The 13,277-nt window shown below is 35.2% G+C and overlaps 1 protein-coding gene across 3 annotated transcripts in view; it reads left to right on the forward strand.

Annotated features, from left to right (window-relative positions):
- Nucleotides 1–13,277, forward strand: part of LOC123681177 — a 61,414-nt gene that overhangs the window by 45,305 nt on the left and 2,832 nt on the right. For 2 of the 3 annotated variants that reach the window (XM_045619415.1, XM_045619416.1), the window contains exon 6: nucleotides 2,382–2,684. In XM_045619415.1, coding sequence (XP_045475371.1) covers nucleotides 2,382–2,684 — 303 coding nt within the window. Of the gene's footprint in view, nucleotides 1–2,381; nucleotides 2,689–13,277 lie in introns of all 3 variants that reach the window. The other variant, XM_045619418.1, reaches the window with a different exon arrangement.

The raw sequence follows: 13,277 nt of genomic DNA on the forward strand, positions 1-13,277 counted from the left end.
CGAAAATCCAAATCCATATTGATACTTTGAATACCCAGTATCTCGGAAATCGTCAATATTTGTAAGAGGCATATTGAGCAGAATCATTTGACCTATGTTGAGTTCTCGAATCTACATTTCAGAGATCGGGCATTCTTAATGAATCAACCGGTATATCAGAAAATCTCTAGTCTGGCAGGCCCTGAGAGTAATAAACATATGTAGAGAGAGAGCATATGACATTTTCAGTAAGCAAATTTTGTCCCCAACATGAACTATCAAATTTGACATGAAGCGCGCGGAAATGAAAACATATCAATGATACGATATTTCACTCAATTCGCGAATTTCTCCACAAAGAACGCACTTTATGTCCCATAATGAATCAGCGTTTCATATTAACTAAAAATATATTGAAATGAATACCTTAATATATCAGAAATTCAGAAAACAAACTTAAAGTGCGCCAAACGACGTGAAACAACCGATGACACTAGGAGAGCAAAAGTTGCCAAACCTTGGATTTCAGCAGGTAGATACAGAAAAAAATAAATATTCTGTTTATTATAAATTCTACAATTAGGAAAAATCACTCAAATAAAAATATTTCATTCAATATAACATACATTCATAACTATATGATAAAATTGTGGATTTGAAAATACACTGCGCAAAAAAATTAACGCACATTATGGAAATCTCAAATTTATTTTACAACTGAAGGTGTTCTCAATGATAATTATTTTTATCAGAATTATGCATGCATATGTTATCTACTTTCAACGTTCAATACAGATGTTTTTTCCCAGCAGGAATAAAAAAAGATCTTGAATGTATTGGCTCCATTCTGAAATCAGTTGTTCTCGATCAATTCTAGTGATCAATAGTTTTTCTTTCGTTTGATTTTCTACACTCGATCGCTATACAACGCGAAACACGCAATTTGACCCAAGAGGAATGTGCCCAAGCGGTAGTTTTGCGAGAAGAAGGGTGGACATACACAAGAATTGCAGAAAGGTTTGGAGTTTCCCATACAAGTGTGTCCAGAATGTTGCAGCGATTCAGGGAGACAGGTATGAATGTCCGAAGACCAGGACATGGACGACAGGGTAGACCACGGGTAACAACTGCCATTCAAGAACGTTACTTGAGAGTTTCTTCGTTGAGACAACGGTTTGCAACCGCTCGCCTCCTTCAAAATCAGCTTGAGCAAACTCATGGGGTGCAAATTAGCACTCATATAATAAGAAATCGCCTCAGAGAATATGATTTAAGGCCTCGTGTCGCGGCAAGAGGCCCAGCTCTTACACCAGCCCATCGAAGGGCGCGTTTGGATTTTGCGAGAGAGCATATCCATTGGGAAGAGGCTAATTGGAAAAGAGTTCTCTTCACAGATGAGTCTAGATTCTGCCTCTACCATTGTGATCGACGTTTCCTTGTATACAGACGTCCACATGAAAGATATGCTCAGTGCAATTTCCTGAATACTACTGGTTTCGGGGGAGGATCGATTATGGTATGGGGTGGAATATCTTTGACTGCTCGCACAGACCTAGTGGTCGTTGATAATGGAGCTATGAATGCTGATAGGTATATAAGGAACATTCTTGAAGAGCATGTAATGCCATTTGCCCCATACATTGATGAAAATTTCATTTTTATGGACGATAATGCCAGACCCCATCGTGCGCGCATCGTTCAGAAGTACCTTGAAGAGGTTGATGTCTCTCGAATGGAATGGCCAGCAAGAAGTCCAGATCTCAATCCGATTGAGGAGGTTTGGAACAACCTCAATAGGAGGCTGAGAAGTTCAGAAAATCATCCAGCTACTCTTAATGACTTAAGAATCCAACTCAGAGAAATCTGGAAAGGATTAGATCAGAACATTTCAAGATCACTCATTTTGAGTATGAACCGTCGTACCCGAGCTGTAATTAACGCAAGGGGTGGAAATACCAAGTATTAAATCACTTATCAGCATTCCAGTATTTCGAAAATTGTTTATTTCTCTTATTTCACATAAGATTCGATGAAATCCTGAATTTTTCTTCCATTTAATGTGTCTTGTTTTGTTCAAAACCTTCCCGAGAGAACATAAAAAATGAGTTCTAAAGTCAATGTAGAGGTAACTTTCAATAAAAATTTTCAGAATGTGCGTTAATTTTTTTGCGCAGTGTATATCACAATCCGACAACGTAATCTAACCATGTTGGGGACAAGGAAAAATTGCGTGTACTCTCTCTATATCTGTTTGGTACTCTATGGGCTGGCCTGGGATTCTTTCTCCATAAAGCCTGTCTTCCTACTGTCTTCTACCATCAATATTTAAGGCACGAGTCGATACAGTATCGGTTCCCTTGTGGGCCATTTCACTTTCACCGTTCGCTGTGATGGTTTTTCAGGATGTAGAAGAGGAAATTTTCAATCTGAAGGAAATATCCGACAAAATGGCAAAGGCACGTGATGAAGGAAATCATCGAACAGAAGAAACCGAGACGAGAACCGTCGATTCGACGAACGTGAGGTCGGATAATTTGACGGAAGATAGGTCCTCGGGTTTCGACAGCCGAACTGGATCCAGAGCCACAACTCTGGATGACACGTCTGCCTTGGATCTGCATCGTTCGAAGAGCTACATCGTGAACTTGATTGACAGAGCACTCAGCAAAGAATTGGGCACGATGGCGAACGAAAGGACTGAAAGGGTTGGTATGCATACTTTGTTTCACTTTTGTACTAATAATTGTATCAAGCTGTTTCTATAATTCTGTGGCTTATCCGTTCATCCTGCCACATATTTCATGGTTATATTTCATTATTATATGTTGGTACTTGGAACTCTCTTGTTACGGATTCAAATATTATCTGTCAGATTGGTGATGCAGAGAACTGTTCTGCCAACCCACAGTTTTTAATGCAAATATCACTAAACGATATTCATTGAAATATTCCATTAATTTCAATAAAAACCCAGTGAGTTAGAGAAAATAATGTATGATACTCGTAAAGAAGGCTCATTCTACTACTCTTTCATTAAAAAGCTCGCCACTTCGTAGCTCGTTGTTCAATTTTGAACTCGTAGAAGGATATCAATGCTTTCTGCCCTTATTTTATAAATAACTATTCTCACGAAAGTAGATATACATACCTGCCATCATTGTATAATTGCTATCCATAGGAGAGTCTCATGAAATTTATGGCAACAAGTATTTCAAATTGCATATTGTTAGACTTTATCCTATCAACAAGGATGTCGATAGCTACACAAATCAACAATTCTCAACTGTCAGAAAAATATACAGAGTGTTTCCAATTTAGACGATTGAGCCAAATTTAATGATAACCGAAAATCAACAGTTTCTGGGATTTTTGAATTCTTGTGTGTTTTTCATTACATTTCTCACCTTATTTCTTTTTTCATCGATTGTCGACCAATTTTGATCTGAATTTAGGATTATTTTCATCAGAAAAGGATATGATATGTATGAAAAAAGCAAAAAAATACTGTATTAGATGTTGAATCAGAAGTGCTATGATTTGAAAGTTGGTATATTAAAAAAAATAATAGTAAATTTCGGATATAAATTTGCATGCAATTTTTGAATTCCACAATTCATGTTTGACAAAATCATTTTAAGAACTTCCCTATTTCCTAAAAAAAGTTTCCGTAAGGATTATCAGATTTTGATTTGAAAGGAAAAGAAGCAAATAAAGAGAAGTAATGAATTAAATATTTTTTATTGCAATTAAACGTGCACGTGTCCTCTTTCTTATTTTGTCAGTTGCCTAAAATTTATTCGCAATCTTCTCGCTGCTTCATTTATTCTCTCTTACGATGTTAGATCCGGATTTCTCGCTGGTCACAAAAATAATCCTTAATTTTATAATCAAATTTGGTCAACGTATAAAGAATTAAGGAAAAATTAAGTAAGGTGGGAAATCTTTTAAAAATCACAAGAATTCAAACTTCTGGTAAACTGTTGATTTTAGGTAAGCACTGAATTTTAGATGCAGCAATAGCGTTCAGATTTTCTCTCTGAAAAGTCAAGATTTTATACTATGAGAAAGAATATTCAGTTTTTGCGATCGGGGAAAAAACATATTCAAGGTGCTGAAGCAGCTATTCTATTAGCGTATTTTGCTAAACTCGCAGAATAATATGCACCGTAATTTTTATGGATTTTTCACAATTGAGAGCAAGAGTGGAAATCGACAAATATGGTACGTTAATAATGTTTATCAAGAAAAAGGTCAAATCCAAAATTTTCACTGAAGAAAAAGTCGATAAATTCATTTTTACAGTCCCAGTCGAGGATTTTTTTATGATGCAAATTGTTTTATTAATCGGACTTGGTAGAGCTTATATAAAAACAAAAAATGGCGAAATTTATTCAACTGAAGAATACTACAGTGACTTAATAAAATGGGTCTTACATTTTGAATAAATAATAAAAAAAAATTTTATATATGAGGTGTCCCAACAAAAAATGAATTCAAAAACTCAATATCTTTGAAACGGATAGCAGACTCCATTTTTTTTGATGAGATATATAAATATCCGACTTTTGCCTATACGCGTAGGATTTCTCCTCGCCGTCGGCTTCTCACTCCTCGCTAAGAGGAACATTCACTCAATCCCAGATATTTAAAATATCAAAAGGGTAGAGCTCGGTCGTGTCCGGTCCTTGTGGTCCCCCTGGTTGTCGTCGAACTTCTGGTCCTCTTACACGCGATCCTTGGACCTGTCCTTCGCTTCCTAGGAATTTTCTCACCGTCCTTGCAGTACCTAAAAGAACAGCTTTTTGCATTACATTACATATATACTCACTAAGCCCTAGTTGCTTGATATTTCTCTTGAGATTTTTGGGTACTATTCCTGTTGTTGAGATGATAATTGGAATAGTTCTCGTTGATATCATTCCCCACTGGCGCTTTATCTGAAATTCGAGGTCCCTATATTTTGAAATTTTTTCGACCTCTTTTTGACGCATGTTGTTGTTATTAGGTATTGCTACGTCGATGAGTATAGCTGCCTTTTGATGTTTATCAACTAGCAATATATCTGGCCTGTTGTGAGGGACTGTTTTATCAGTCAAAACTGTACGATCCCAGTACAGTTTATAGCGTTCGTTTTCCAGGATGGTCTCCGGTCGGTACTTGTAGTATGGTACTTTTTCAGATTGAATTAGTGTTAATTTAGTTGCCATTTCTTGGTGTAATATCTTCCCCACTGCATCGTGTCTCTCTTTATATTCATTTCCTGCAAACATCTGACATCCACCCGTGATATGTTGTATTGTCTCATTTGTTAGACACCCATATCGGCATCGATCGTCGGTAATAGTTCGATCCTTTATGATATGTCTGCAGTAATTTCTAGTTGAGATCACTTGATCTTGGATGGCTAAGAGAAAACCTTCTGTTTCTGGGTACATTGCACCTGATGTGAGCCAATAGTTCGACGCTTCAATGTCGACATGATCCTGGTTCACCTCGTTGAAATGTCTTCCATGCAGGGGCTTCTCTCTCCATCTATCCAGTTTTTCTTGGTTTGTCTGGTGGTTGTATGAAAATTGCTCCTTGTGAAGTTGTAAAGGTGTTGATTCGTCTGCTTCACACAGTATTTTGTAGAACTCTGATGTACTTGCTTGATCTCTGAAGTATTCCCGTAGGCTTTCTATCTGCCCACCAGCAAGTTCCATGATGTCCGTAAGACCCCTGCCTCCTTTATTTCTCGGCAGTGTAGTCCTCTCAATGCTGCTTTTCGGATGGTGCTTGTTTGCTTTTGTCATCAACGTTCTCATTTTACGTTGCAAGTTTTCGATGTCTGTTTTGCTCCATGGAACTATACCGAATGAGTATGTTAGAATTGAACATGCATATGTGTTGATGGCTCTCGTCATGTTCCTGCTGTTGAGGTTTGTTTTTAAGATTTTTTTGGTTCTCCTAATGAACTCAGTCGTTAAGTCTTGCTTCATTCTTTGGTGGTTGATTCGTCTATTCTGTTTCATTCCAAGATATTTATAAAGATCGTCCGATTTCATTGCTTCTATTTGCTGTCCATTTGCGAGAGTGATCGGTTCATCTTGTATTCTTCCTCTCACTACGCTGAGAGTACGACATTTGTCCAATCCGAATTCCATACCTACATCTTTCGAAAAATGTTCCACTAGTTTGACCATAATTTCTAGGTGGTTCTTATTGCCTGTTATCAGTTTCAAATCATCCATGTACAGCAAATGATTGAGGGTGGTAGTACTATTATTTCCTTTAATGTTGAAACCCTTTTCAGTAGCGTTTAGCTGTTTAGAGAGTGGGTTCAGCGCCAAGCAGAACCATAAAGGGCTCAAGGAGTCACCTTGGAAAATTCCCTTCTTAATTGGAATCAGTTTGGTTTTTATGTTTGCCGTGGAAAGCTCGATGTTCGTTTTCCAATTGTCCATTGCAAGCTTTAGAAAATTGGTTATAATTGGATCGATCTTGTATATCTCCAAAATTTTCTTCAGCCAGCCATGTGGAAGTGAGTCGAAAGCCTTCTTATAATCAAAATAAGTCATGAAAAGGTTTCTATGTTTCTTGAAGGCTTGATTGCATATGATGGAATCTATTACCAGCTGTTCCTTCGATCCTTGTGCATTCTTGGAACATCCTTTCTGCTGTGTTGTTATTATTTTATTTTTCTCGCAATGTTTGTAGATACGAGATGCTAAACATGATGTGATGATTTTGTATATTGTTGGTAGGCATGTTATAGGTCTATATTTTGATGGATCCATAGTGTTTTGGAAATCCTTCGGTATAAGGTAAGTGATACCTGTTGTTAAAAATGTTGGCATTTCTGTTGGATTATGTATTATGTTATTTATGTATTCGACTAGCCTGCCGTGCAGACACCAAAACTTCTTCAACCAGAAGTTGTGAATTCCATCTGGGCCTGGAGATTTCCAATTGTGAGTGTTCTTCAATATTTCCTGTAGTTCTTCAGACGTTATTACACTATGTGGCATACTTTCTATGGTCTCACAGGATTTCTCCTCTCTTCTTATCCAACGCGCTTTGGAGTTAAAAGGAGTTGGTGTTGACAGTTGATCGGTCCAAAAACTCTCCATATCTTCGGCGCTTGGAGGACTCACTAATTTAGTTGACGTTTGTTCATTAAGCATTCTATAAAAGTTTTTTTCGGAGTTTTCAAAAATCATATTTTCATGTTTTCGTTTATAGCTCTCATTGTATCTTCTCAGTCGTTCAGAGTATACACTTAATTTTTGTTTGAGTGTATCTAGAGTTTCTTGAGCACTTTCATTGTTGGCGTCGTAGTTTGCATGTCGCCTATGGCGATCCATAATTGCATCCACTATTTTCTGTAGTTTTCTCGACGGAGAACCTTTTTCAAATTGTGTTAACCTTCCTATATCTTGTCGGAGGCTATGTACTTTTGCTTCTAGCCTATTTTGCCAATGTGGTTTGTTATGCTGTTTTTTCTGTGCTGGTTGCTCACTTCTAGGTTTTGGCTTCACACCGAGCACTGCTGATATTGTAGAGGCTGCACAGTAGGTAATAAGATGCAATGACTCTAGGTTTTGGTCATTCGAAAAAAACGGTGGAATTATCTCTTTGTTCATTAAGTGCAGAATATGTGAGAGTTTTTTCGATGACTTCAGTCTAGGAAGAATTGGTCGATTAAGAGGATCAGTACCCTCGAATTCTATGAAATATCTATTCATTGTAACAGATAATTGCTCTGAAAGATCTCTTCGACTTTCTTCTCGGTTTTCCATAGTCGCAGTTTGTATATTCTGCCATTGCTCATCTCTTACTAGTTCCAAATCTCCGCTGTTTTGTTCCTCTGTATTAATTTGTGCATTGATGTTGTGTTGGTTTTCAGCACAATCGTAGTTTTCTTCAATTGTCACTTCGTTGTTAGTGAGGTTCCTATTCTGTAGCCTCAGTTGGACTTCATTTTTTATGGTGTTGAGTCTCTCATCGGGTACAAGTTTATTTCTCAATATGACCCGGTATTGGTCGGCTACTCTTTGTTCAGAAACTTGAAGTTCGGGATAGTTTCTGTGGAATTCTGCAAACAGCTTTTGCCGGTAGCCTATTTTATCCTCTTCCATATTAGTTACTTCATAGTATATGCGCATGATCGTTTCATTTATCGAACTTGTCCATTTCATGCGTCTTCTTGGTAGACCTGCTTGGGTGAGTGCTGGTTGGGGATCCTGCACAGCACCTTCAGCAGTCGGAGAAACTCGTGTTATTCTTCTCCTAGAATGTATTATTATTATTATTATTATTATTATTATAAGAAAAAAAATGTTTCATTTATTTGGACATCTAATTTATTTTGTGTCTTGTATGTAACTTGAGAACGAATCCAGACATCTATGATCTGCTTTCTGGTATCAGATCAATTCGAAAAAAGAGCTCGAGGGTCCTTGAAGATTTTTCTCTATGTTTTATAGTTCTCCAGATGCTATCAGTGAGCATCGAATTTGGGACACCCTGTATATTTACAAATACAAAGAATAATGAAAATAATTACCGACCCAGTAGTATTTACCTGTCGAATGGCATATTTTTTATTTCAGTACTCTGCTCATTCCAAAACGTAAATTGTGAAAATTTCAGGTCGTCTTCAAAAATTCTATTTCGATTGATTATTGCAAATAATCAACCAAAAGTGTGTATTTCCGTTATTCATTATGGCCTAAACAAGCCATAATGAGCTTTCCTTTTTCATGCTTATCTGGTGACAAAATCATGCGACCTTCAGGATTCCAGAACTTATGGCGTAGATTGTGTTCGGAGCGAAATCGCAAAAAACGTAACGTTTTGTTCCCTTTTAGCCAGCCTCTCACAAATTCTCCAGGGCGCAAGGGAAGGAAGAATGAAAATTTAATGTTATTTTTCGGCAAGTTCGTGAAGTCCTCTCATGTCTTTATGGACTGAAAAACATCCGAGTTTCGAGTAACAACATGTTCTGATAAGGTGATAGAGAGGTTCTCGAAACTCCATTGATTTCTTTTTTTATGAATAATGAATTTTTATCTTTCCTGTTTTGATGGTTGAGTTCCTTCTGGAACGTATAAATAGGATGAAATAAGAAGGATCGTTAAATAAAAAAAAACAGTTCTAGGGGCTTTGGCTTTATAGATATTTATTCAACTTGGGTCCTTTTATTTAGGGATGGAAGAACTAAAATGATGAATGGGAAACGATGCTTATTTTTAGGTTTATTATTCTTGCTATATATTTTATAATATACATCTCATAAAGAAGAGTGGTTAACACTATTTGATTCACATAATGAAGATATTTAAAGGAATATATCTTCACCATATGTGGATTTTGAATGGCTGCCAGCAAGTCTTATGTTCCAATGATGAAAACACACATCTTGAATTGAACCACATCCAAATATTATTTGTTAGAAACTTATTTCGGATAAAAACCATGAATATTGAACATACACAGAATTTCTGCATCACCAGATATCACATAGTCAAAAAATTGTAATCACATTTCCATATACAGGGTGATCAAGATTTTAGTTCAATAACTTTGACGTCGGATAGTTAGGGATCCGTAGATAGATAAGAGTCCATGAAGAAGAGTTCATATAAACATATATCGTAACAAGCTTCGTTTTCGAGATACAGGGTGATAAGGTTTGAAACAAAATCATTTTTTTATAACTCTTATATTATTACATTCATTGTTTTAACTTTTAGATATTGAACTCTATATAACGTAATGTTTTGAATTCGGTAAGTGCCTACTTCCAAAAATATACAGTGTCGTAGATGTAGGGCTGCGATGATTCTTTTCCCATTGAAAATCCTTCTTCCACGAAATTCTACAAAAATTAATTTTTCAAATTTTTCCCTTAGTGATAAATGAAAGTACAAAGATTGACGTGATGTATTTTAACGCTTTCAGATTGAATTTAATTGTAGATTCCAAAAAGAATATTTGTCAGACACTCAAATAATAAACAATGTTGGTGATTATTTTTTTTTTGAATGGCTAATAAATGTTCTTTTGAAATTTTCAATTGAATATAATCTGAAAGCGTTCAATTGAAATTCACTTCGTCAGTATTTTTATTTATCACTAATGGAAAAATTTGAAAAATCAATTTTAGTATTATTATTATTATTAATCGAGGATAATAAATGCTTTATACCGGATTATCTCGAAAAAAGTATCTTCAATTGGGTGTAGAAACAATTGAAATCGAGTATATATTTCAAAACTACAAATATATGTTTTTGTTTCACTCTATGAATACGCTTTCAACATTTTTGGAAAACTTTTCTAGAGTTTGTTTTAGTACCAAAAAATATATATCTAATCTGGCGTAGAAACAATTGAAATGATGAAAAATTCTGAAAGTTTTTGGACAACGAACTTATGCAAAATTTGAGGTGGCCGAGTTCTTTGCCGGTTATAGTAAAAGCAATCAATTCAGCTTTTGATGACTCATAGTCGGAATTGTCGACCAGCATTAGTTGATATTGATAACATGAATCAAGTTGCTTACTGATTTCCTTACTCAATTTTCAATCTTCTTTCGCTTTGAAAAAAGATTTTCGATTCATCCAGCTAGTTGTATACATAATTTTCTTTAAATGAAGAAGCTGATAATTCTTCAGAGAAAAATGATATTTTCATAATTTTAATGGAAAAATTCATTTAAAATCTGTAAACTAAGAACTGGGGAATTGAGAGTTCACTGGAGGCGAAGCCTAATAACTGAATATTAATTTCCTCTCGAATTCCGGAGTATTTGTAGAGAGGAATTTTTCTATGAAAGTTTTACGTGGCAATCGCCTTTCAACATTGTCTCTACTGTAGTGGGATCCTACTAATTTATTATAATCCTCAAGGACCCCCTTTCAGTTAGATATCAAAAAGGAAAGCATATATATATCTTGATTCGTTTTCGAGTCACAGGACGTTTCTTGGAAAATAACTTTCAAATATTTCGCTATATCTATTTTGGGTATCTTATGAACTTTAAAATTACTGAAAAAACGTCTTTTTCAGAAACGCCTTGTTACTCGAAAACGACTCTATATATCTATTATTTGCCTTATGATATCTAATTATTTCGAAAAAAAAATTCTCTGAGACCTATCTGTATAGATCAGATGCCTAGAGAGCATCGAATTTGGAATACCCTGTACAATACCTTTCATAATAGAAATACAAAATACTCTGTATGAAAAATTCATTGTACTTATACAACTTTTTGTTTCATTCAAGATGTTTTTCAACGAGAAATTTTATTTTACGGAAATGCCATATTCTAACTTCGACACCCTATATCTCAAAAAATTGTAATAGAATTGAGTCGGACACATAAACTTTCTTGTTCAAGTGGTCATATTCTACAGCATACGAAAAATTCAGAAAAATTAACAGGTCTCAATTTTTCCATTAGGCTGCTGCCTGGATTTTTTTGTTTCCAAGTTTTTCCTAATTTTTCTCGATTAGTTACGATAAGTCAACTATTAACTTATGAATGTTGTTATTATTCTGCTAAAATTGATCAAAAAAACGAAATTGTAACATGTCCATATTTCGGATATAGTTTAGGTACTGATGTCAATATTTGTTTTTTTATAGTAGAAGCTTTAATTTAGACAAGATAATGATTTTTTTTGACTAATGTCGTAACTCACATAATCTAGAAATAAGAAGACAGTCATGACCGCACAATGCTGATAGTGTCAAGAATATCTGATGTCAGTGGTTAAGTTTAAGATTTGAAAGGCTGAATTGATGATGACAACTATGCGGAATAAAATCGAGAGATTCGAAATATTCCTTCGATAATATCATTTAAAGGCTTAGTTTTTGACTTGTACATATATTTTAAAAGTTGATTCTTGAGGTAAAAAAAAACACTCTTTTTCTTTACCATTTTATCGGATTCAGCTGAGAGTTTTCATAAGCATAAGAATACTCTTGGAAAAACAGACATTACTAACAGATGTACGGGTTTGATAGGAAGGTTTGTTTCCCCAACATCATTAAAAATGCACGCATCTGATAGCAATGTCTGTTCTTCAACAAATACTGCATTAGAAAAACCAGCTTATTCTCACTTTTTCCTTTCCATTTGGCGAACGAAGTATTATTTAACTATATTACAATAAATCACTATATTTCGTTGCGTTTCTATTTCATTTTCGATTATAATAACGAATTCAACTTTCAACCACCCAAATTAGCTCTGATATTAATATCTATACAATCATTTATTATCGTGGTTTATTCAGTTTGGTACAAGAGGCATCCATTTAACTTGTCATTTTCATATAAATAACTTGATGATATTAATCTGCGGTCATTAAATTTTCAAACGTTGCCAAATTGACAAACACAGCAACATAAAACTATATAACTATAATGACCAATAATCCTGTACTTCAATTCTTAATTTGTAAATGTGATAATATGGCTGGTATTCATTTCTGTGGGTATGTTGCAATCATTTTTAAGAACAAATGACATCATGACAAACTGTATTTCGAAAAGGATCCCTTCGATAAAACCATTCGCGAGATATATCAGAAAATTGAATTTTTATGGATTTTCATCAACCTTTTATCATCTTAACCGAGCCGGATCGAAAAAAATGGTCACAGAAAAAAAAGTGTTTTTTTACCGCAGGAATGTGGGTACATACACATAAAATAGTTTCTGAAGTCATAGAAATGTCAGAACCCTGAAAAAAGATTCCGCGAAGGGATTCGCCCAATCCGGTTGACTAGGATGTTTCAAAAACCGGACAAAAATAAAAAAAAAAATAAGTATTTTGGATTTCAATTTTCCTGATACCTCCACCCAAAATTCTCGTCTTCTGTTGATACTTCTTACTGATCTTTGGCATAAATAGATCTGTGGATCAGATAGCCCGAGATGCGAGGTGAATTTGTGATCAAAAACGATTTGTAGGCGAGATAGATCTGTTGGCTAGGTGAATCTGCGCGCGTACTATAATACTGAAGAAAATATACAGCTCCAGACAATTTATGTTCAGACATTTTGGGGCGGAATCTAAAGTACTATTTTTTCTCACCTATTTTTGAATATAAGAATTCTAAATGTGTACTCACTATCTATATCATTTTTGTTTCATGATAAAGGAGAAGAAAATGCATAGTCTTCTCGATTATTAACCACAACTTGAGAACTTACTTTACAGAGTTGTCTTAAAGTATATCTGGAGATGGTTGATGATACTAAGCATGTTCAATGAGTTGAGGTCTGGCGACCGAGAGGGC

Source organism: Harmonia axyridis, chromosome 5 (genome assembly GCF_914767665.1).
Source record: "Harmonia axyridis chromosome 5, icHarAxyr1.1, whole genome shotgun sequence".
Lineage (NCBI taxonomy): Eukaryota > Metazoa > Arthropoda > Insecta > Coleoptera > Coccinellidae > Harmonia > Harmonia axyridis.